Here is a 27,755-nt window from a genome sequence, read left to right as displayed (position 1 = left end):
CTACTAATAATAATGGTATGTTTATTAGTTTTAACGCTTTATAATTTTTATTTAACTTAATAATTATCAGGAGTTTTGTGGAGATTTCAATATTTTCATAGTTGAAAGCATTAGTCAATTGAAGCTAGACCACCATGGAAAACCTGGAAGCACTGGACGGCTGTTTCGTTCTACCGTGCAACTCCTCAGTAGTGCGCATCCACGACCTCGCCTCACGAGATTCGAACGCAGAAACTACCAGTCTCGCTCCAGAGCACTTAACCGATAGACCACTGAGCCGGAATCCGATGAAACAGTCGTCCAGTGCTTCCAGGTTTTCCTTGGTGATCTAGCTTCAATTGACTCATGCTTTTAGCTTAATAATGTTAAGGAAATCATTGAAATTTGTTTTGTAACATGTTACATACAACATCAGTATGATAGATGTTACGTGTTTATGAAAGAATCGCTTTCTTGGTTTGGCAAACATCCATACTCATATGTATATATGTCATCACAAAATTAGGTCACAATAACTATTCAGCAAGGTCAATTCATTTCGATGTTTACCAATGTTACAACCAAAAACATATATATATATATATATATATATATATATATATATATATGATTTTATCTTAAACTTAATGTATACTAAGAAGTACTGACATAGTGATTTGTAAATGAATGCATTAGTCTCTGCTACATTAGTCTGAAGTTCCTGGTACTAATTCTCTGCACTCCTGTAAAATTTAATTCCATATTCACAGGAGATTATTGGTATAAATTTTTATCAAACTTCAATTAAGTCAAAGCAAAATCTGTAATGTGTGGCTTAATGATTAACCAATCAACCAATTGAGTAGTAGATTCTAACCTGACTGCAGCTACATTGGTTTAGACCCTCGGTTAGTATTATTAGCTATTAATGAGAGATACATAGATGGGTGAATTACACTGAACACTCTACTTAAAAATGAATCTAAATGTAAGCTTTATTACAAAAGAAAAATTGTGAATTTCCGTTTTACTAATTATAGAATCTAACAGATCTGTTACGCTTGTTAATATAGTCTACTGGTTATATAGATTTTATGAAACAGTCTTCTGTAATATTTTAATTTTATGTCTTCGAATAGTTAGATCCACCTGAAAAGACTTAAATATAATAATGACTTGCACTACCAGTAACTGTTCATATTTACTCAAAACAAAAATGGACAAGACATTTGTACAAATGATTGGTTTATTAAAAATAGGCTAGTTAGTATATTACTGACATGAAACAATTGAAAACGATAAAATGTAAGAGCTGAGTTGACCGATCAATTAACTAATGGTCACTGAACAAGCAGCCAATATAGGTATCACTCAACGACATAATAGATTTAGAAATCGATATTATCATTAAAGAAATATATGTCCAGTCAGTTGACAAATTTTGAGTGGAATTGATAAATTATCATGAATTTATCCCCTAGTTACTAGAAAATATGTATAACTAGGCTTGATAGGCTATGGCAATCAAACATATCAGGTCAAGACCTCATGGTTAGTGAGAAGGGACATATATCTATGTTTATGGATAACTTTGAACATATATGCGGCTCGCCATTCGGACTCAGTAGCTTAGTAGATAAAGCTTTGGTGTTTAGGTTCCAACCTCAGAATGTAAACACCAACACTGAATTTCAGTAATATTTAACTAACGATGTTCAATCGTAAATTGTACAGTAAGCTACAATCCGCGCTTATTTTACACTGATTCAACTCTAGGATTTCTGAAACCGAATAAATTCACTAAGAAGAAAAACATATAATTTAATCATATTACATAATCAGTTGTCTTTGCTTAAAGTGAATAAAACTAGCCACCAAAAAAATTTTATTCTTAAATATTGTTTTCAAAACAAAACTAGGAATTAAATTTAACCAATAGAATTACATAATCCACTTTTCAGTCATGTGGTTAAATCACATTTTATTCCGAGTGACCTTGAGGTGTAAACACACAAATAGGTTGAATTTGTAGGAAAATTACAATACTCCATTGATCGATTGATAAATGAACAAAATTAATCGACAAAATTTTAAATCTATTTACTGTATTTTATAATGATGTTTAGTTTTGAAGAATTTACACTTGAAACCAATGAGAGAATAAACAACCAAAAAAAGGCGATTTTTATCGCATTCATTAATATAAAAAATCTTCTAGAATATAATATCAGTGGCTCATATCAAAATGTAGAACTTTCTAGATGTTTAAGTAACTAAGGCAGTTAATTGAAGTTTGATAGATGGAAAAATAGGTATATTGTATCACTGGTGGTCTGGTTGAATATCAAGGTTATCTGTTCCTACCATCTACATATTTCAACAAGTTACATGTCTTTCGTTTCTATTAACACATCATTATGTCTATTAATTACATAACCTATTTCACATCCGTTCATGAACAGTTTATGACCTCTCGCTGTAGAATTTAGAAAACCATGCAATCAGAGAAATCGTGGTGACTGGCAATGTGTATTGAAACAAACGAACATTATTCAAATATCGATTCCTGAACTGCTAACATCTAACTGGTGATCACTCATTATTTATGGCCAGGATCGATCAACAAATATGAAAAGGGAACTTGTTGATATATTTTTTGCTGAGAATTCTATTCTGTACCAAAGTTCATTCATAAGAATAAATAATTTAGAAAATTATAATAATACAATGAAAATGTCATAGCGTGAGGGATGAATTGGATGTAAAGAAATTTTACACTCGTTATAATTTTAGATTCTAGTCAACAACACAAAATAATAATTTATTAAGTATTTATTTAGTTTCTTTTGTTCAAAGGGAATTTTCAACTAAAAGATTATCATTATTAAAACATTCATAATGACAAATGTCCTTATAAGCAAAGATGGATAGTGGGTAGTTATGGAATACAGGACGCGCGCTTCGTTCTATTTGAGGATCATCAGCCGCATGTACCTGCATCTCAGAGTTGATGTTCACTCTGGGACTCGAACCCAGTACCATTCCCTTCAAATGCCATCGCGTTATCCACTTAGCTAGTGAGTCCTGATAGCCACTTGTTTTTGCGATGGGGTGAAGTTTTAATTCATTTAGTATTGTTTCTTTGAATCTTCCCATCGATTTTTAGGACTGCAATTGAACTGTCTCTTGTTGGCATATGTGCATTCTATGCGGACTGCCTCAATATTGCCAACAAGAGACTGATCAATTGCAGTTCAAAATAACAATGGGAAGATACAAGTAAAAAACAACAAGTGAATATAACTTCACCCCATCGCAAAAGCAAGTGGCTATTAGGACTCAGTAGCTAAGTGGATAACGCGATGGCTTTTGAAGCGAAAGATACTGGGTTCGAGTCTCAGAGTGACAATCAACTCTGAGATGCAGGTACATCCGACTGATGAGTGCCAAATAGGACGAAATGCGCATCCTGGATTCCACTGCTAGCCACTGTCCGCCTTTGCTTATAATTGTATTCATTGTTTACAATTGTCATTATCCTCAAAACATACATACATCTTACATCACGTTCCACTTCATGTGTACGTAGTCAATCTATTAAACCATGGCTTGATTATTTATGAAATTAACTAATCATATTCACTATGCCAATTATCACTTTTATTTTTTAAATCCATATATATTACGTAAAAAAGAATTCAAGTTACTATTTGTTCAAATAGTGTTTACATTAATTGTTTAATTAGACTATACACATCATTATCACATATATTCGTTTAAACCATTAACTGTAACACATACATTCAATGTTTATTAATATTGGTATTTACAAAACATTATTTTGTATACCTACCATATTGATACAATTTAATTATACAAATTATACAATACATTCATAGATTAAATATGGATGATGATGATGATGACGATAAGCACTGAATGATGTTTCATAACTCTATAAACTTTCAGCCTGAGGTCATTTATTTTATTTTGAAATACAAGTGATAGTAAAGAAAAAAAACAACTCGGAGAAATATAAACCATTTCATGATAATTAATAATGGTATTTATAATAAGAATAAAACTTAGCTATATTGAATTATGTGTACAGATTTGATAATAAATAAATATGCGCACTGTTGAGAAGTCCCAGAATAGGATGAAACCTCAGTCCAGTGCTTTCACATTTACCATGATGGTCTATCTTCAATTGACTCATGATTTCAACTATATAAAATTACTAAGATCTCCACAAAAACCCCCTTCTGATAATGATAATATTCTCATTATTGACTGGCTCCATGAGGTATTTCCTAGAAATCTAGTGAGAAGCAGTAACCAGTGGAGTTCAACCAGGTCTGTTGGGAGATATCAACTCACTGAAGACAATTGGTGAAGGGTCGCTCAATTTTGTGGATTGGTTGTAGTTAGACATTAACACCGTTGGATGCCGGCTCAGTGCCTGTCGGTTAAGTTCTCTGGCGCGAGACTGGTAGGTTCTGGGTTAGAATCTCGCGAGTGCGGGATCGTGGATGTGTACTGTTGTGGAGTCCCGTAATAGGACGAAACGGCCGTCTAGTGCTTACCGGTTTTTCATGGTGGTCTAGCTTCAGTTGACTCATGATTTCAACTATATAAAATTACTAAAATCTTCACAAACCCCCCTTCTAAATATGTTAATCAGTTAAATATTTCGTCTCTTCTTTCATTTCCTTCAGATAAATATTTAAGTAAGCTAAGGTCACCAATAGGATACTGTTTTGTTACATTTTAAATTAAGAATTTTATATAAATCAGTTATTAAGAAAGAATTGATTTACTCAGTACTGAATCATAATAATTTAGGTAAAACAGGGTTAGCGATAAGTGTTCTACTTCAATACCTGTTAATGACATTTTATTCCTTTTCTAGATCCCCTTAATTCTTTCATATTTAAATCTCAGACGCCTGAGAAAAGTGAGCACTGAAGGTTTCAGCTTTTTCCTAACTTCTCAAGACGTTACTGAGGAAATTTTGAGAGATCACAACAGTTTAAACCCATGATCTATTGAAAGTTAACAACTTCTAATTACTAGAACATCCCAGTACAATGTTTGTTAACCAATTACCTAGTTTGCAAGTTTTGTTAGTTTTTTCGATACAATTGTACTCATGCATAATTAATTAATACAGTTAGATATGTTAGAACAACACATGTAAGCGAACAATTGTTTTCAATGAGATCGTCATCAGGCTTTACTCTAATATACATGAATATTTATACGAAAATGTTAGACCAATCAAGGTTATTTGAGTCAAAAATCACAATGAAATAGAATACGCCACAGAGCATAATAGATAAAAGTACAAGTTGATAATGGGAAGACAGGTGTACTGATAGTAGTAAGAATATATTGAATTATGATAACAAAAGTTTTATCATTAGTTAAACATTGGAAATACGTGGGTGAATAGACTTAGAATATTTTTCAAGTAAATTCCAATACATAAGTAAATGTTGTTGTACAACGATGTTAATACCTTCAACAGTGAATAATAATATATATTATATTATGATAATAGCAATAACCACTCATTGTAATGCAATCTAAAAGCTTAGGAAAAAATACAGTATTCAAAATTTGTGATTACTCTTGATCATAGTTCTATTTATTAAGTTGTTATCATCATCTATTGATCTCAGTTTGACTACTATTTTAAACTAGATAGCAATGGACAGCTGTTCCACCGTCTATGGTAAAACATTCGCCGCGAGACCTAGAGGTCCTTGATCCGATTGCAAACAGCGTATTGGCTGGACACGTTTAAAAAGTCCCACAATAGGACTGAACAGTTGCCCAGTGCTCTTAGCTTTCCAATGATATCCTGACTGAGAATAATCTGTGGTAAATATAACTTATAAACGTAGCCAATCTCCCCAAAATCGATTCGATAGTTCTAACAAGTTTTCGACTGATTTACATTTTCCAATTATATTTTATACAAAAAGCAACTATCACGAAATATAATAAAAGATAATTTCTAACAATGACATTACATAAAATAAAGTAACAAAATAATCATTGACATTGAAACATGAAAATGTTTTCGTTATAAATCCATCTACTTACTTATCCTTACTGAGGTTATCCACCACGTATTGGTATGTAACAAAAAAGTGTGTGGTATCACATACATTTTACATAATTAACAAAATTAATTGATAGTTAAAATCATGAGTCAATTGAAGCTAGACCACCAGGGAAAATCTAGAAGCACTGGACGGCCGTTTTACCTTATTATGGGACTCCTCATCAGTGCGCATCCACGATCCCGCACTCGCGAGATTCCAACCCAGGGTCTACCAGTCTCGCGCCAGAACACTTAACCGATAGACCACTGAGCAGGCATCCAACGGTGTTAATGTCTAACTTCAACCAATCCACGATTTTCAGCAACCGTTCGAATCTCGCGAGTGCGGGATTTAATACTGTTCAGAAAACAATAACATGCAACGAAATACAGTGTAACAAACTGGATAAGAAAACGGGTTATATGTCCAAGAAAAAGGAAAGAAGAGTTAAACAAAACGTACAGATTAATAATGGATAGGTACTGTTCAAACAAATAAACTAAATTAATAACCAATAAATCCTTCCAACGCTAACGTATGAATTAATAAGAGAGAAAAATTTGAATAACCTCTATATGACAAAAGGTAAGATTTTGTTGACAATACACGCCAATAATATGGGATGTACGTGAATGAAATGAAGTTATGTTAATGAAATTGTGCAAGAATGGGAAAATGACGATCCATGCATCACCATGAAATAATGATTCATAAAGAAAGAGGAGATGGAGAAATTTGGGGGAGGGCAGTTAAGTTTTATACACCAAATGCGTGATGTGTTATGGTAAAACACAACAAAATAGGATAATACTATTACTGATAATAATCTTGATAATAATGACATTCATAAATAATGTGTAAACTTCATTAGCCAATGGGAATATTCATACGCTTTAGAGATGTTTAGCGGATAAATAAAATTCAGAAACAGTTCATACAATGCCTGTGGTTAACATTTAATGAAACAATTAAAATCTAAGTATAGGTATATATATATACAAGTAAATATAGACATTTACAGTCAGAGACATCAGAATAAAATTGCATATCTGATGAACAATGGCCTGATAGTAATGACAGTAATGTAGTGTAACTCATGCCTATTCACCAAGATAAAACAACAGATGTACACATACAAACAATGAATAGATAGATAGGTTTGTGGATAGATAGATAGGTAGATAGATAAATGAATGAATGAATGAACTCAATCGTCCATCAAAACATACCGATCAACGTAAAATAAATAAATATCAATGTGAATTACAACAATCAAACTTACTTCAGATGACTGTAAAATATAGACATAAGATATACGTAAATATCTAAGTACATAGTAATATTACTAGTACCATGGTATTCTTATTACCCGAATTTCCATTGTAATTCTTGGTTATCCAAATGAGTGTGCTAAAACGCAACATTAACTAGTTAAAGAGTACTTTTTGTTTGGAAAGTTAGGATTAAATTTAACTCCGATAAGTAATAAGCATACTGAGAGTACAACAAAGTTGCAGTATACTATGCAACAGTCATCTGATATTTACTTCCTGGTAGTTAGTATTATGGGGTTTTGAACCAAATACAAACATGAAAATGTTTCTCAATGTACTTTTAAAGTTGCAGTATGTACATTCATGTCATAAGCTTTTTTCAACTTGTGAAAATAACCATAATAGTCATTAACATGATAGAATAACTAACTTGTAGTCCTTTTCATTTTGATAGTAATATGTTACGTAAAGATGTAAGAAGCCAAATACTACAATCAAAGAATGTTTACTATCTGAACAATCATACGTAAGGACAATTATGAAAAAAAGATGGATGTATTGTTTGTGAATGAAGCAGACAAAATGAGCTAATATTAAGCATCTGTTGTACGATTTTGTTGGTTATTATGTGAATCACTTGAAGTGTATGGAAAGTATTAGATTGTAAGTTTACAGTTCTACCGTGATTTTAACAGTGAATAACTAGTTTTACAACTAGAGATTTATATTAAAGGACTTAAAGAAACATTAATTATGAGTAAAGGTCAGTAATAATACCTGGCTACTCAAAAAAAGGATAAGTGAATCAGGATTCGAACCTGAGTTTCGATGACTGGAAACTAATACATTAAAATGAATCCAAATAACTGAATTTTGAAAACACAGGTTGACTTTTCTTAGTAATAATAACATTATAACAGGTATTATGTGCTTATTAATGACTAATTTCTAGGGTTAATTATTCCTAGAGTTCCAACGAGAAGCCATGACCGATGGAGCTCAATCGTGTGTAAAGTAAATATAATGATCGCGCAATATCATGAGTCGACTGAAGTTGGAAATGCAAACGAATAAATGCCAACTCATCAGTCTAAAGCTTAAGCACGCGTCACATAACCCAGAGGTCTCAGATTTGACTGTTAGTGGGGTCATAGGTGCACAATGTCGAGGGGTCTCAAACCGGGACGAAACAACTGTTTAATTGTTTCTTATTTTCAATAGTTATGTAACCAAAGTCAATTCATGGTGCGAAACTCCAAGTTCAACAGTCTCCATAACAATCTATCATAAGGATTCATAACCCCTCAAATACTAAACTCTACATCAACAAACAAATTTCACAATGCAGTCAAAACATAATGCATCATTCATTACCATGATTAGTCGCATCGTCATTATTGCTTCAAGTATACGCTTTTCGTTGTTGGGGAAGTTCATTAGTGAAAAATATACAATTTCATTAGCGTATATATATATATATATATATTACAGAGGGAATACCTTGATGTTGAAACGATAATCGGTTGAAAAAATATACATGAGAAAACAGGAAATCATATTTTCAGCTATTTCCTTCTTATACACTAACGATGAATGCAGTTAGAGTAATATATGAGTTTTTCAAACTTTTCCTTTTTTATATATTAAGTCTCCTATAATCATCACTGATAATTAATTGTGGCAAGTTGAACTGTTGACATACCTTTAAAAGGTGCTGCTTTACCTCTTATCACTATGAGGGGCTTGAGGAGATAGTTGAATTTCAAAGTTTATATCTTTGGCTGATCTTGACTAGATAACTATTGAAAACATGGAAGGTATGGACAGTTGCTTTATCTAAGCCTAAGACCACATAATTGTGGATAAACACAACCCTACCCGGCGTTGAACTAAGGACATTCAGATACTGAAGTGAGTACATAATATTTGGATCACAAAGCCAGTATCTAATCGTCTACATGTTTAACTTCAATCAGTTGGAAATATATTCCCCAGTCATCTTCTATTGTCAATAATGCGTAACTGCCTCATACTCGATATGATTGAAATCCCTAGGTTGCTACTGTCCAGAGCTTTCTAATTTGAAATTCTCGTAAATCTAAAATCAGCATGTCATGTGAATTATATCTTTTATATCTGAATGATGATGATCGGTTATTATCTGATCAATTTAGTGAATCATATAATTCCATTCCAGTTACAATATAATCATGTCAGTTTTTGTATCAACGACTAACAAGTATGTTTTTTACTACTTTCATTTCCATGGTGCATTAAATGAAGAAATAAATGTCTAATAAATTTAAATTATTAATTGTGTTGTTGTTCGGTCAATAAACTACTTGGAATTAATCTAGGATTGGACACATATGTATACCAATAGGAGTTGTTACATAACATTAGTACGATAAGATGAAAACATTAAGATGTAATGACATTGACATAAAGCTGTTATCACAAAGAGTGAATATTGATAATAGTGGTCCGAAAGAAAGAAATAAATTTTCAGGATAAATGTATGAACAGATATTAAAGAATCGAAAATCAAAGAGAACATACGAAACTAAAGTATTTAGGTTATTGAGATCAATTTTGAGTGTCAAATCATTTATAAATTTCAATCAAACAATCTTAATCATAGCGAGGACTTCATCCGCTTAACATAATCCAGACCAATAGTCAGTGACTTCATGAATCGACATTACTTCTGGGTTTGAAAGGCCGTACCTTCATACAACCTACTTTCAATCCAGCTAATAGTGATCATTAAAGTAGTCGGTGGTTTTTTATAATGTAATACATATCGTAGCCATCTGAATCAGCAGAGATTAACAGGTGAGTCAAGGTATTATGTGTTTCCCTTGAGAAAATATATCTACAACTTATGGATTCTTAAACCAGGATAATAATAAATGTGCAAACAGAGTTGATAAATTCAATGTGTCTATTTAAGTCGACCATTTCTATTTGATGTTATGTACTATCGTACCAGTAACTAATAAGACGTCATGCAAAGATCGATATTTCTTGGATTAATTTAGTATGAATTTTGTTCAGTATACCATGTATATTCTTCGTAGCAATTCAGCCTGTGTTTGCAGTATCTCAGGGTATTTTGCTTCTATGTAACATTTTCAACTCATTATCAAGTGTATATGAGAAAACATTTGTATAAATAAGGATATGTTTTGGTCAAACACAACATGTTTTGAAGGGTTAATAAAATCTCCATGTGCATCCTATTTTGTATCGTAAAATCTCCATCCAAACATTTGAAACATGAATTTCAGCGAAAGGTTTTTTTAAACGAGCCTATTATCAAGCTATATATATATATATATATACATAAAATTGTGCAGCTTGATAATAGGTACGTTGGAAAGTGATCCATTCATTGAACTTTATGTTTTTAACAGTCAAAACTGTAATAATTTCTAGTATCACATGTAACCAGTAGAACAGTGGTCACAACAGTAATCGTTTAACAATCATATTCAAGATGATTTACACATTAATATTCAATATTAAGATAGGATATCATAACTTGACAATAAATGTTTTGAAATAAAAAGCCAAAATATTTTATATTCTCAATCATTTCTAGTTCATCCATACAAATACCGACGGATCAATTAAATCACTGTTATGTGACTAATTTAATATTAAACACTTGAACTTAAATACAAAATTTTACAATGCTGAATTAAAACTTCAACAAAGTAGTCTTCTAGTTATTTTCTTCAACATTTTTTTTGTTTGATGAAAAGAAAGGTCAATTCTACATTACTCTGTTAAATTATTGTTGAAAGTGATAGAGCAGAATATCTGAACTAGTCAGGTTTCATACTTTATTAGCATTATTTACACATAACAAGGTGTAATTACAATCTAAAGGGAATGGATACTTATATAGGGATTTGAATCGATATTAAACTGAATGCCAAAGTTTTAAACATTATCATCGAACAATTTAGAACAGTCAATTAACTCATTAATCTAAGCCTAATTGATATTACATTTGATTTGTTTGAATGTAACTTCATCTCGATAAGATTCAATCAACACCAAAAAGGGATTGGACAAACACAAAATTTCAAATACTATTTACCCAGTGATCAATGAGCGTAAGTATTAAAACAAGTGGTGATAACATGTTTAAAAAATGTAAATATTCTTTAACAATATACTACTTCATATACTTGGCGGCCTACTTAAATATCTAGGTTATCTGTTCCTACCATCTACATATTTCAACAAGTTACATGTCTTTCGTTTGTTTTAACACATCATTATGTCTATTAATTACATAACCTATTTCACACCCGTTCATGAACAGTTTATGACCTCACACTGTACAATTTACAAAAACACACAATCAGATACATTGTAGTGACTGACAATATGCATTGCAAAGGATGAAAAAAATGTCGATTCCTGAACTGCTAACATCTAACTGGTGATCACTCATTATTTATCGTCAGGATCGATCAAGAAATATGAAAAAGGAACTTGTTGAGATATTTTGTGCTGAGAATTGTATTCTGTGCCAAAAACATAATACTGAATAAAGTCAATAATAATAATATTACTTACCATGACACTTTGACGTGGTTGTTCAATTTTTGAAAGTTTTATATACGTTGCTAAATTGTTCATGAAACTCCTATGGAGGTTAAACATAACATGGAAAAAAGGTGTTTGATTATTATCTGAAAATTTTGTGTATTCTACTGACAACAAGATAATATGCTACTATTAAAGAATCATCATAATAATAGTAATAAAGCAGTACAGTAATCACGTAATTACAATTTTTTTCTGTTTATTCCTAAGACTCACTTCTAGCATTTTGTGAATGTGTGTGTATCCATGAGTGCTACTACCGTACATGTTCTAATAATCAATACAAATAAAGTAAGGTTTCAATTGTGTGTATAACTCATAATTTTCAAACATTTTGTTCCAATGGTTTTCAAGGGAAATGAGAGTAAAATACAATATAATTCAATAGAATGCAGTATAATGTAATTATTTTGTGTTTAAGAAGGCATACACTCGTTCATTTTGTGTTATTTGGATTATCATATCAGCTGAGTGGTTAGTTCTCGTTTAATTATAAAGGAATCATGTAGATAAGGGGTTTAATTAGTTTAGTCATCCTTTCTACTAATATATTGACTAAGTTCAGTGTGAAGTAGAAACCAAAACTAAGCGAGATTAATCAATCGCTAGGCTACAATTTTATTTTTACAGACTAAGGTCGTTACTCCCACAATATCGGCAAGTATGTTAGTCATTTATACGACATTCGTAGAAATATTTAACCAGTGTTTAGTCACAAACCGTAGATTGAACCTAGGATCTTCAGGTCGAGCGATGTTAGCTTATCATGTGAACAAGTGAGCTAGTATCCAATAATTGGCATTTCCCATGGCTGAGCTGATCACAGTATGAACTTTATTAATGTAAGCGGTTCATGGAGAATGACAAATTACAAACTGCTTACGTCAAGAACCGAAACAACCACACAGATATGGTCTGATTGTATGATTAGAGGATTATCTGACTGTTAATCAAGAACAGCGAATATAAGCACACAATATTGTTTTAATAAGATATTCATGAAGATTTACTCTAATATACACTGATGTTTATGTAAACACGAATTCAACCGCTGTTGTAAAAATAGCTATATTAAGCATATCACAAGATAAATTGGTCAACGAATGAGTAAACAAATCCTGGCGTGATTTGGAAAAGTTAGACAACAATGATACATAGTTCCGTTTTATCACACTTGGTTGAAAATGGTCATTTATTCAATAAATCAAAATCATTTCAATTAATCTAATGTGAACCTTCGTCATTTCTTATCTGGGTCTGATCTCATCTTCTATATCAATATAACAACAAATACAGGGATTTGAAGCAACAGCGCTGAACTAAATATTCAGAAGAAACTTGTTATATCCATGTCCTTTAGACTCATAAGGCTTAACATACAATTTGACTAACTATCAATAATATATATTGGTTATCAATATTAATATTTTGCTCATCATTTGTTGGTTTATTTTTCTCCACTCTTTTTTCATACACATTCTTCACTGTCCAAAATTGTTTCAACAGTTCTTATAGTGAAATTCTAATAGCTTTTTATTTATTTTTGTATTTACTTGAACACATAAATATTGGTACAAAGGGGTACCAGATACATATGTGCCGCACAAATCTCATTTAATTTGTGTGAGGGCTGTGATACTGCCCAGGTGCCCCAAACCGAAGCAGGTGGTTTTCTTAGGGGGCCACACCCGGAGCCTTTGACCTGAAGGTCTGATCCACAAGGCACTGGAGCATCGTAAGAAGATGCAGTGGCTGACGATTGATTCATACGTCATTTGTTCCCTCAGGATCCTGGAGCTCATGTGAGCCATCGGTTTGGAATCAGGGTTTTGCAACTCCCCTAGGTGGACTTTCTGTGTCTACCGAACTAATAGCTTTTACTGATCATTATTTTAATGTTTTGATCTACTTCCTATGTTGGAGCATCGATTCAGGCAGTTATCATCTATATTACTACTGGTTCACTCGTGACATCACCATGAATTTTTATCTATTTACTCATTATATTTATTTGTGTGACCTAATTCATTCTTATCATTTAGTCGAGTAACAGTCTTTATCGGTTTGACACTTTTCATAGATACATATAAGTATGTACAAATAACATTTTGGAATAGAGTAAGTCCTAATGAAAATCTAATTGAAACTAATGTTATCCATTGATATGAGTTGTTTTGATTTAAACGATAAGAATTTTCAATGGGTTAATTAAGAGGGTCAAATAATAATGATACTTTTATTCGATACTATCAAGATTTCTTACAACAAAGAATTGTTGAATCTCAGTATTTGAAGGTGAATACAAACCTAGGAATATGTTAAGCGATGACTTAATCTATTGGAATTCCAATAACATATGAAATTGACTTTTTTTTCTAATTGTTTTTGATATCCTGTAAAGGAGTAATTATATTAACTTAACTAGTTAATGAGATCTGTTGATTATAGACGTTTAATTGTATAATATTGCAAATATGTGTTTACATAATAATTTATTGATTCATTGGTGTTAAATACTACTCAGTTAAGTCTACACAAATCTGATAAATTATATGATTAGTGGTGTACAAGTATTCAATTTTGATTTATTTCCAGAGTCAAATAAATCCATATCACCAGTCGTTATGTTTTCATTTCGCGTCGTAGGATTTAGCATTTTCAGCATTACACACAAGTGAGTTAAGGATTCCTTAGGCATAACAGAGGCACACATAACATCAACAATACTTGCTTGATTAGGAATGATTTAACTACTGTAATGAGATAAGTTCTGTTGTGAAAAACGATAACCAGAACTAGCACACAACATATCAACACCAGATGGCTAACACACAGAGATGACCAGTAAGAAAACTTGATATTCTAGGTAGAACAAGCAAAACAAAACGAAAAAGCACAACTTCGTATAAATATTAACGAAAATATACTGAATCATACAGAAATCTAGAGAGTTAAAGACAATGGCAACCTATCTGAGAACTGAATTATAAGAAAGGAACTTGGGGTTAAAATTTCTAGTAAGATTTTAATTCTGCTAACATAATTTAGGAAACTTGTGATTGCTTTTGCGAGACTTCTTCAAAATTTCCCCAGAACACACGTTCGGATTGTAGTTAATTAAAAATTTACTTAGTAAAGATTTTCCACTAGTCAATGTCAACCAGTTATTATTAAATAAGAAAGTTCAGATGCTTAAACTTATTTCTTAATAAATCACAATAATGAGTGGATGAGTTCCAATGCAGTTACCTCCCATTTTATGTTGATAAAAGATACTAAAAGATAAAAGTATGACGATATTTAAAATGTTTCTATTCATGTTTCCCAGTAATTAGTATCTCTTATGGAGTTATTGATGAGTACTGACGAAGAGTTCGATACTAAAAAGAAATAGTTGTCTTGTCCTTCCAAGTTTTTAATGGTTGTCTAAATAAGATCAGTTCATAATGTAGAAAATATTTAGTTATTAACTCTTATCACAAGAATAGTTATTGGTGTTTTATTATCAATATAGATTTCTAATCAATTATTTTATAACAAAATTATTCCCTGTAAGCAAAGATTTATACTGGCTAGCAGTGGAATCCAGTACGCACGTTTCGTCCTACGCGGGACTCGTCAGCTGGATTTACCTACATCTCAGAGTTGATGTTCACTCTGGGACTCGAATCCAGTACTGTTCGCTTCAAACGCCATCACGTTATCCATTCAGCTACTGGGTCCTGATAGCCACTTGCTTGTGCAATTAGAGACTGACCAGTTTCAGCCCTAAACATCAATGGGAAGATTCAAACAAACAATACTAAGTGAAAATTATTCCTTGTTTGAGAAAAATCATTCAACGTTTAACCTTATGTATCCAATAAAAGTACATACGATGTAAATGGACAATTAAAATACTATAAAAAAATGACAGTTCCGATAAGTTTTATGCGTTATTATCTAAGTTATTTGTAATTATTAAATGGTTATTAATTAATGTACATTTAAACTTTAAAAATGAAGAATATTCGAGGGGACAATTCGTTTCGTTAACTTCATCATCAGACTCTTCAGTTATGATATTTTACAAAGGCCAAAATAAAGTATGTAAAATATCATAATTATGGATTTATAACTTTAGGGTCTGATGATGAAGTTAATAAAAAGAATAGTTCATTCAAATATTCTTCATTTTTGAATGTTTCTATGGGGATACCTAAACTTTAGTTGGTTTGTGAAATGTACCTTGAAATTGTTTGTTCTCTATAACATACAATTGATTGATCATTGGTTAGTGACCAATGTCATATGTATCTGATCTTTTAACGTCCATCGAATTCCATCTATTTATGTGAATCAATCAATTGAAAAAGATCTTAATCAAACAAAAGATTAGTTGCAGCCCGAATAACCGAGTGGTAAAGTTTCAGGCCGTTAACACAATAAATGTGAATTCAAATTTAACAGAGAACACCAGTTTACTGAAGACAGAGAGCAAGCCTTACTGACAAGTGTCAAATAGCACAAAAGCTATGTTAAACGGGATATCCTGTCGACTATTCTCAATCGGTTTCGAAAAGTCTGCATAGTCTTATAAAAATAACTGAAGTAAGGAGGAAACAAAACATCCAAAAAGATTTAATCTAATATAGTTTTCAAATGCTTTTTATCAATTTGGATATCATCAATAACTACAAAAACTTGACAGTGTAATTTCCTTTCTACTATGCAAGGATGTGTGCATACCTCTTTAAAAAGAAAAAAATCTGTAATATACTTGATCTGTAAAGAACACAAAAACCTAATACTAAATGGTTGTAATTATGATAATTTAAATTATTTCAAATAAATCAAAGTCTCCTGCGCCACAAGACAAGCCCTCACACGGAATCCTGGAGGCCAATTGAGAAGAGGAAGACCAAAGAACACATTACGCCGAGAAATGGAGACAGACATGAAAAGAATGAACAAGAATTGGAGAGAACTAGAAAGGAAGGCCCAGGACAGAGTGGGTTGGAGAATGCTGGTCGGCGGCCTATGCTCCATTGGGAGTAACAAGAGTAAGTAAGTAGATCAAAGTCTCACACTTAAAATAAAATACTATTTCGTCACCAAACTAGAAAGCAGTATTTCGTCAAGAAAAGTATGAGTGAGTCAGTAATTATCTGTGTCAATATCAAGCGTTTCTTATAAATCTGCTCTTACATTATCTTATAATCACTGGCTAGTTTCACAACAGTTAGGTTCATTAATTTTGAAGTGTCTTAGAAACGAAGTTTTACTTCACACCTAATAAAGTACAAACTAGCCATCATTGCGTTAAAATTGAAGAGTTGTTATCCTGAATAGAATTAGTTTGTTTTCAAAGTATAGAATTAATGGGTATATTTAAAATAAAAGAATAACTAACCACATCAAAGTTGAAGAGTTCTCAATAGCTGCTATTATGAATATCTTTGAATACTTGGAAACAGGATAATAAATTACTGTTTTTTTAAATTATAAAGATTCAATATGATAAAAGTATAATATAGAGAAGCAGCAAAATGAAATAGAGTAAACAACTTGGTGTTTTTGGGCTAAATTATAAGGAAAACTTATCTCTACCTTCTATCATTTAAAGAAATTAATACAGAATACCTTTGTATAGCGCTTAGGACGTTTAAAATAACTTTTTGATATCGTTTATTAAGAACAGATAAGTTAAATATATATAGAAAGCTCAATTCTTTCCATACATATGGTATATAACAAAAAAATCAATATTATCCTGATTGTTTATCGTGGTATTTTTAACCTCGCCGTTACACTATACATTTTGGCCCTGAATATTACTATGAAATTATATTCAATAACATCATCTTAAGATAAACGATGTCCCTTTTTCAATATAAAATGAATTACAATTGCCAGTAGTAGTAGTAGTAGCATTGATGAGTCAGTAACTTTAGTCTTGTTGACCTTCACCATTTCGTCAACATCATATAGTTATTCGTCTTTGTTGGTTGTTAGGAATTTTCCTATTGATGTTTAGGACTGCAGTTGATCAGTCTCTCATGTCACCTGTGCATTCTGTGAGGATGGTCTTGATATTACCAATGAATTACCAGCAATATTCACAGAGATCGACGGTGGCTAGTAGTGGAATCTAGGATGTGCGTTATGTTCTATTCGGAACTCCTCAGCTGAATTTACCTGCATCCCAGAGTTGACGTCTACTCTGGGACTTGCTTTAAGAATCGGGTACGTTCAACTGGGTAATCCCAAATAGAAAGAAAAGTGCATCGTAGATTCCACTGATAGCAGTCATTCAATTCTACTTAAAAATGACACGTTTCTGTTTACGATGACTCTTTAACACTTCCGATCTCCCTCATTAAATTAAATAGTATTTATTAATATCAGTAAGTTGTAAAACAACCTGGCAAATGTACAAGAGCAGAACTATTAGAATAATTTTTGAAATCACTGTTCAGCCCTCTATGTTTTAATTCTTTTTTTCTCATTGTATTTCATAATTACTCTGTAAAAGAATTGGAATTAATCTTCAATGAATTATTCATACTACAATAAGCTATCACAATCTCTCCACTTAGAATTGCCGGTTACTAACTTCTGCTTCATATTAATATAGACCATAGAAGAAATGCCTCCTGAGAACCATTGATGAACCATATATATATTCAAACAATTTAACCTTATATCTCTATCTTATATATGTAAAAATGCTTTATGTATCGATCTAGTCATGCCTGTAAATAAACATACATTCTGTAACTATTTCCAGAATATGATTTATTTATTTATCAATCAGTAGTAAACTATCGTTACTTTTTGTTTATTTACATTTTTCGACTGTGTACTGCATGTAAAATACTTTTAGCTGTGATAAAGGATCAATAATGAATGTAATCAGCACAATATAATCATCACATTAGGAAACGTTTAGTAATTTGTGATGAATGAAATTGTTTTAAATCAATAGATGATGATTTGTCATATGATGTAGCCGAATGATAACTAGTCGGAAGACCTAATTCTTGACCCGAATTCTCCATTGAATTTGTACCAAAGACAAGACTAATAGACAGGATAATAAGATCTTTTTATCGAACAAAATATTAGGCTTAGGTACAAAATAATGCTTGAGGAAATCGATATGTGTGACCCATAAGATGTGGGCTAAATTATGTGAGAAGTGCTGACGAGTGCATGCTACTGCTCAAGATTTAGCTTGACTATCCGAAGTAGCGGACATGCACTAATGGTTGAAAATGTGGCTTAACTCTAAGATGAGCGTGTATTCCTATTTATGAATGAGTTTTTGTATGTGTTTTAGATTTTGTTAATTAATAGAAGCTTCCCATTTACTAATATCTTTCACTCAAAAAGTTTGTCAAGACACGCATGTAAGAAGCGTATATATTAGTATCAGACTCGAATGACCGAAGGATATGACGAAAATAAACACGATCAAGCGTCACACTTGATTGGAAGAAATGAGTTTCACAGGTTGCTCAATCTGATTAAATAAACAACAGTCGACTGTTAGACTTAATTCTTAACCATGATATTAATAATTAACTTACTGGTTTTCATGATTATTTGATAATTGTGGTTTTATTAATGGCTCTTATGAAATATGGTTTTTAATATCAACGATGAAAATTGGCAGCATTGTCGATTATTTCAATTTAGTCGGGAATTAGGAAATTCAAAAGAAATATGAAACTTGGTTTTCTGTTCGTTTGGTAAATTAGTTTGTTTATTTTGAATGAAAATGCGTTAAAAAAACGTTTTATGGTATTTTTTTTTACATAGCCCAGATTCTAAGCTACCCTTTGACTCATGTGGATAGACATTTAATGGAGAAATCCAGGATTATGAGTTTTTCCAAATCGGAACTGGTCAGCTGGATATACCTGGTACATTTAATTGTTGATGCCTACAACGGAAGCCTAACCTACTATCTTTCGCTTCAAACATCCAACAAATTGTCCACTGAAATAATGAGACAAGGTAATTACTAGCTTATGGAACGAATACGCTATTTAATTTAATTCATAGTGGTTTGAACTTAGATTTATCAAAATTCATTCCGGAACATCAACAACAGGATAACATAGGCCATTACAAATTAAATTTTGACTTATTAATTATCGTTATATTTTTTAATGTCTATAAAAATGACAAATTAACGATAAATTTGTTGCTCAGTTTTCGTTCAGAAAATATCCTGTTATGTAAAACGTATTGAAATGTATAGTTGGTGATGGTTTGTGATATTCTTATCTTACTTATACATAACTATGTGAGTTATCAGTTTAAATAACTACGGTATTATTTATCTGATTCGTAATCTGCCAACTGTTTAGTTGTTCAGAGTTCATAATTCTTTTATATTTTCCTAAATAGATATACACCAATATATTCATTGTGATATTATCTATTCACTTTAAACATGAACAATCATAAAAAGAACTAAAGTTATCAGTATAGGGATTTGTGGAGTTTGTAGTATTTTCAAAGTTGAATTCACGATTCAATCAAAAATAGACCACCATTGGAAACCTGAAAGCACCGGACGGTCGTTTCGTCTGAAGGTTCTGGGTTCGAGTTCAGCTTGAAGGATCGTGGATGCGCACCACTGAGAAGTGCTAAGTTAGGATGAAACGGCCATCCAGTGTTTCAAGGTTTTCAATGGTGGCTTAGCTTAGATCGACTCGTGAATCTAACTTTGGAAAAAACTTCATTGTCCAAGTGAATGGTGAATTAACCAAATTTTAATTTAGATATCAATGATAATTGTATTCTAGTCAAAATTGGATTGTAGTTGAAAATGTAAATTACTGAGGCTGTGATTTAGAAGGTTCAAGACGTGAAATTAACAAATATTCAACTCCATGCGAGCATACAACTGTGCACGACCGAAAAGTTTGCGTCCACGATAAATTTCTATCAGTTGTGATCAGAGTGAGGTCCAGCACAGGTGTGAGTTAGCCCAAGTTGGCATGCTATAATGATGATCAATTGCAGTCCAAAATAACATTGGGAAGATACAAGTAAACAACAACCAGTGAAAGAATAAACTAACGTTTGAAAAACGATGTGGTTAAAGACTATCGTTCTGTAATAATTAATTTGAAAATTATTAAAATAGGATGGTACAGTTTATGTGCTAAATCAGTCGTCTACATACTATATTAATAGTGTTATTGTTCGAAACAATTCCACATCAAAAGAAATAGATTTTCTTGAGTATTCATTGAAGTTAGTATTCTAAAGTGCGATATATAATGGCATTTATTATCCTCAATGTCTGTAAAATGATGATATGCTTACATGCAATTCAAGAGGTATGCATTTATCGTTTCCATATATCTATATAATTATCTCTTATGGTAAATCCTTCCTTATGATTATTACACCTTACAAAGAAAAAACAAAGACAAAATAATCCAATAGTTTGTACTAATGACTGAGCTTACTTAGGTAACCAATGAAAACTAAGAAGCAGCCGATAGCTCTCTCGTCTTAGTATGATGCTCCTGAACAGTGCACATCCACCAGGTCACCAGAAATCGAAAACGAGATCTTAAAAGCTAACAGTGAATGCCTGACCTTTTGACAACCAAGTTGGCACTCAAAGACTTATGTTTCTGACTTGATTTAATTCATAACTTCGCACAGCCACTTCCAAAAGGCTTTTGATGGATAATCGTTTTACATTTTACACGGTTGAGGTCTGTTAGTCATAACCTCTCATTAAGACCCTGGGTATAAGTCAGTAGCCAAAGTCCCTCAATTCGGTTGCCGGTGGAGTCGTGGATGAACACTATTAAGGAGCCCCATGCTTGTATAGTGTTTCCCTGTTTAAAATAGTTTTCTGAACAAATTTAGTTTCGATAATCTCAAAAAAACCTCTGCACTAAAATAACCTCAATTCTCAAAACAATGTTTTCCGTTAACGGGTGCTAAATCCACTTATTTAAAAAGAGTGGTTAAACTACTATTGTTGCTGAAAGTATTAAACAAAAATCAGCTTGGATACAAGTAGAAATTTAGATTTACTTACGGTTTTCCATCAAAATATAGGATTCAGATGGAAGAAGACTAAAGTATTATGGATTATCAGCTTTTTTTAGTTTTGTCTTTTATACATCTGTAATACTTAATTTCAGTACACTAAGTGGCATGACTTCGAATCTTGTGTGAAGTAATAGTTCTCTCAAAACTGTATACATGCCTTAATGATACAGTTTCAACTAGTAAAAAAACTAGGTCTAAGGATGTTTGACGTTCACCTTCAAACACCGATCTTACTGTGAGAATATCGATTTATATTAGGGGGATTCATCTTGAAAGGAATAGGTTCCCGGTGTAATTTGAATATTCATATTTTTAAATATCATTGTTATATATATATATATATATATATATATGGATAAACAGTGTGTCCTTAAATCCTCTTTATAAAATAATACAATCAACTGTCATTTAGTCTATTCACTTTTGTTAAACAATTTAGAGTGATCTTGACTTATAAACTATTCGTTAGTTTAGTTACAACTATGTAACTATGAGTACAAATGTATGAATGGAAAGATGGATAGATTTATGAATAAATAATTCATTCAAATTTTGTTAATAAGTAAATTTTATTGAATTTAAAGTAATGTAAATAATCTTAGACTATTGTATATCATCTGTTTAACAAATGTTATGTGAACAAATGACTTCAGTATTTTTTGTTGTTTAAAGATAACAAGATATTCAAAAGGACACTTAAATGTGAGAGTCAATCATAATTTAAATACTTCTATTTCATTAATTGAAATCATGAAGCGATCAATGTCAGATCACCAATAAAGGTCTGGAAGCAGTGGACGGCTGTTTCGTCCTAGTACGGAACCCCACGGCGGCGCGTCCACGATACCTAACACGAGACTCGAACCCAGGACCTTTGATCAAGCGCCCGAACGCTCAGCCTCAAGGTCATGGATCGATTAAAGTTGAACATTGACACCGTCGAATGCCGACTCAGTGATCTAGGGGTTAGTTGTTCGCATATGGGACCAAAGGTCCTTGGTTCGTGTTTCACGTGAAGGATCGTGGATACCCACCATCGATGAGTTCTATATTATGACGAAACGGCATTCCAATACTTCCAGGTTCTCATTGGTGGTATAACATTGATCGGTCCATGATCTCAACACTAACTAGTAACCTTTTCCTAATTTACTTTTCAAACAAAACAAAGGTCCACATTTAATCGATTTATAGTACAGGATCCAATCACTGATAGATTGTCCGACTATTAATGATTATTTTAGCTAAGAGACATATGATATTGATATACAATTAAATTCTTCAAGTCTATAGCACAGTTTATATAAGTTAGTTTATGATTGACGTTATTTTGCGATTAGTCAAAACAAAAACTGGTAAGTGGATTATAGATGTGTGTGTATAGCAGTGATTTGATGAATCATTAATATATCAGTTGAAACTAATAAGATATAACAGACACAAATACTCAAAGGCCCGACATACATATAGGATTAATGTCTGCGTTACAAATTATTTAAATATTTAGAAAATAATTAATAAACAATCATTGGACCATTAATTAGCACGTATCTGTGTGAATTTTGACAATCACAAAGATCTTGGTAAATAATTTCAAGAGATAATTTAAGGAATTCTAGTGGGAAGTTGTGACCAGTGAAACTTAACTATGAAAGATATAAGACAGCTACTTATCGATGGAATTGTAATGTGACATTACAATATTGAGCATTGATCGAAGTAAGGAATGTAAACCAATGGATGACAGCTAAACGATCTAACGGTTAAGCTCTCATCAAGAAACTTGAAAGTTTTAGATTTGATCTTCAGTGTACTTATAATATTCGCTGTTAAGGGGCTCCATGCTTCAGTGATATAGTCGTCCGATGCTTCCTCATTATCAGTGGTTGTTCAACAAAAAGTTGTTCCTGTTGGAAATGATGAGGTATGTTGAATATAACTTATTAATAATAATGAGCTAAATACGTTTGATCTTTAAAATTCCTAAATATACGAGAAAAATAAAACTTACGTTCCACGTAGTTCAACGGCATGATCAAAATCACAAGCTTTCATTGCTTCAGCAACCTGACGTGTCTAAAAAATTAAGAAAGACAATATGATCTAATCACATTTAAATGAAGTGACTGTTTGAAAAATTTATATAACTCAAGGTGACTTTTCTTTGGAGGAACAAAGAAAGAGAAATGTCAAGTGAACAGATTTGGAAACAAAGAGAGAAATGACACGAATGAACGTCTGAGGTCAGAGTCCGTTTAAGGTTGAAGCCAGGCAATAGAATAGATGATTTCTGTCCGAAATAAAGAATTGAAGTGTTCTGAAACATCAAAATGGTTTTGTAAGCATCCCAACTGATAAGTAAGTGGCACATAATAAATACCTTTATCGACATGAATGGAATCAACTACAATGTGGTATACAATATAAAGAATTCTAATAAAGGCCTCTATTTCAATGCTCTATTTGGTGGTAGAGGCGAATCTATGCAAACTAGACTATTACAAAAACAATATTTTAAAGAATGCATATATATATATATATAGAGAGAGAGAGAGAAAGAGAGGGTTTGAGTTTGAATGGTATCAACATCATGAACTGATTTTGATCAGTCTCTGTTGACACATGTTCTTTCTTAGTGAGCTGCCTTGGTAGGGACTTTGGTAACACGTTTTAGTAAAGTTCTGTTACAGCTAGTGGTGGAATTTCAGACGTATGTTCCGCGCTGTTTGGGACTCGTTAGCTAGATGCAATCGCATACCAATGTTGGCGTCCACTATTGGGACTCGAACTCAGTACCTTTCACTTCAAACTCCAACGCATTATCAACTGAGCTACTGAATAAAGTAAATAACTTGTAGGTTTTTGAAGCAAACGTACTGAATTAGAGTCTCTAAATAGGAATCAGCAATGAAATACAAGTAAATTCAAATGACGAGTCCCAAACAGAACGAAAAAAGCGTCATTGATTCCACAGCTATCCACAATCTAACTCTACTAAAAATGTTAACGAATCTGTTTGCTAAGCAGTTAGCTCTTACCTAGTGGACTATTTCAGAATATAAGTCTACTTGACGGATAGTATAAACACTGAACTAAGATAAGTGTTCAATATTACTAGAGTTTTATTTCAATTTATTAACAAATAATTCGAAGTTAATTTTCATTATAGACCGCTATTAGCTGAAGAACCATCGAAAGCCAAGATGAAAAATACTCTCATTTAGTTTGATTAAGAACTTCCCAATGGTGCTAATTCAAAACATTTATAGGGTTTAAACTTGAAATTTTTAGTTCTCATAGTGCACACGATATGTATGGAGCGTAGAGTCGTTACCTAATGATTTCTATTTCTGTTATTTATGCAACCGTTATTGAAAGAAATGAGTGATACATATATAATGCCTAACATGTTTCAACTTCCCCAGTACTGGCTTCATAATAAGATTCCGAGGATTCTTCTCAGAGATTTTTGTTGGTCATCATATGATTATTATCAAGCTGACCTTTTAATTTTATTGTTTTAGCAGAGGGCTTTACTCGGTAATGCTAACTCCGTATCATAGTAATGAATGAATGCTTGAAATATGAGCATTTCATTGCACAAGTATAAACCACTTACTCTGTCAACACATTTCACAAGTGGTACACGAACTGCTTGGTTACCATCCAAACTAATAACACATGATGGTAGATTAGGATCACGATCAGCATCCATTAGGGCTAGAACAGCTTCAGCTCCCATACGACTGCCCAAAATACGATCAAATGCAGATGGTGAACCACCACGTTGGACATGACCCAAAACAGTTATACGTGTATCAAGTTGAAGTTCTGATACTATTAAATTTTTCACTATTTCACAAGTGATCGGTTTACATGCTCTATCGATAGCACCTTCAGCAACCATAATTATATTGACACGTTGTCCATGTTCACGATTCTGATAATCAAAAATAATACATATGAAAACTATGAAAAAGAGATTGTACAGAAGTGTAAAAGCAACGGTACCATTTTATAAATACTGTTCATTATAAATGAATATTAATTATCAAATTATAACAGATGGAATAAGTGTTAAGGACATTGTTGTAGTTACTAGTTCAGAAACACTATCAATTAATGGGAAACTTCCACTAAATTTATCTTGATAATAATTATGATTATATATTTGTTAGTTGTCAAAATATTGTTTGTACAAGTTTTGCAGTAATTGAATATTTACAGTAATCAGCCTTTGCGAAGTCAGTAGGTGATCTGTTTGGTTCATGTACATGACAGAATTCCGTTGATCAAGTTTGAATGTCGCTACTGAGTAGAGTTATTCCAAATAATGATGTCCTTTGTTTGCTTTTCTTAAATCATTTGGCAGGTAGAAGCAATAGAGAAGTTTCAAATATAAATTTAATTTTTATTTGATATTCATTAGAAAGATTAAAATTTAAAATTTTGATGGAACAAATGATTCCCGAAGAATTTGAACTCATAACAACAAATATCTGATACAAAGACATTGTCATTGGAAAACATTCATCTGGCAGCTAACTTCATAGAGTAACAAAATATGTATGTCGGTCAGTCAGTCACAACATCGAACTTCGTACGTACGTACATCAATTCGAGTTGCCATACCACATTAGCACAGAGATTTAGTTGTCGATTCAAATCCAAAACAAAATATGTATAATAATTTATCAATTAGTGGTCCTCCTGGGTGATCAAAGTCTATCGAGTTTATCAAGTTATAATGTGAAAGTATTAAAAATCAAATTTATGAACATATATTGTTTTTTACTGATTCTTTATTGTACTAAAACAAAAGTATTTATTTAATGTATAGGTATATAATCAATATTCGTAAAAAAGTACATACTTAAGTTCAGAACTCTTCCATGATACTAATTTCATTAAAAGATGGTATAACAGATGATAAAAATCATATGTTTTATGCTACTATGTTTTATTATAATATTGTTGTAACCTTTAAATTTAGTTACAATTTTATAAGTTGATGAAACAGCTTTGAGGTTTCTTTTCGAGTGTCCACTAATCACGACTTGACATCTGACGTTGAATCATTTAGGATAGTGGGGGGAAATTCGTAAGTTGATTGGTAGAATTCGACTATCATTAAAGGACCAGACAAATATTTCAGCCCCACAGAAGGTCATTCATGACCTGAATAGCTCAATGGCAGTTCCTCAGACTGTAAAGATGAAAAGTGTGGGTTAATCCCCCAATGCCACGGTACAGCCGAGGGTGAAGAGAGTCAGCTCTACCTCTCGAAATACTCTCACATAGCTACGCGTATACAGCCACTACCAGGAAATTCCTACTCACTGCTTTCTAGCGGCAGGGGTCAGTCAGTCAGTCAGCTACAACGTAGGACCAGGCACATATATGCATCGGTCCAAGTTGCCATACCTCGTTAGCACAACAAGATGAACACCGGCTTCATAGAAGTAATTAATTTAGTGGTGGTAGTATATAAAGAAAGGTTGTATATAAGGATATAGTACAGGAAGGAAGAGAGATATGAAGCAATTTTAATCTCAAGGTTTAAGGGAAGATAAAGAGTGTATACACCTACGCCATTGTGATCGATTCTGAGCCATGTCACCTAGAGTCTCCAACCATTGGTTACGATAGTCAGCCATGTTGGTAGATGCAGACTACTTGGTTAGGGTCCACGTGA

The 27,755-nt window shown here is 32.3% G+C and overlaps 1 protein-coding gene and 2 non-coding genes across 4 annotated transcripts in view; 1 reads left to right on the top strand and 2 right to left on the bottom strand.

Moving 5' to 3' along the window:
• The window catches only part of Smp_043670.1 (6-phosphofructokinase), a gene marked incomplete at its 3' end in the record, with an annotated part of 51,206 nt that overhangs the window by 13,449 nt on the left and 10,002 nt on the right, over positions 1 to 27,755 (bottom strand). For both annotated transcript variants that reach the window (XM_018797698.1, XM_018797699.1), the window contains 4 exons: positions 25,680 to 26,000; positions 24,072 to 24,136; positions 11,960 to 12,029; positions 7,375 to 7,383 (listed from right to left, as the gene is read on the bottom strand). In XM_018797698.1, coding sequence (XP_018652714.1) covers positions 7,375 to 7,383; positions 11,960 to 12,029; positions 24,072 to 24,136; positions 25,680 to 26,000 — 465 coding nt within the window. The remainder of the gene's footprint in view (positions 1 to 7,374; positions 7,384 to 11,959; positions 12,030 to 24,071; positions 24,137 to 25,679; positions 26,001 to 27,755) is intronic.
• Smp_tRNA_01341_Gln_TTG.1.1 lies at positions 2,993 to 3,059 on the bottom strand. The gene has a single exon. It is a non-coding gene (tRNA).
• Positions 3,316 to 3,386, top strand: Smp_tRNA_02008_Pseudo_TTG.1.1. The gene has a single exon. It is a non-coding gene (tRNA).

The sequence above is a fragment of the Schistosoma mansoni genome, chromosome 5 (genome assembly GCF_000237925.1).
Source record: "Schistosoma mansoni strain Puerto Rico chromosome 5, complete genome".
Classification (NCBI taxonomy): domain Eukaryota; kingdom Metazoa; phylum Platyhelminthes; class Trematoda; order Strigeidida; family Schistosomatidae; genus Schistosoma; species Schistosoma mansoni.
This window is presented reverse-complemented; position numbering and strand designations above follow the sequence as displayed.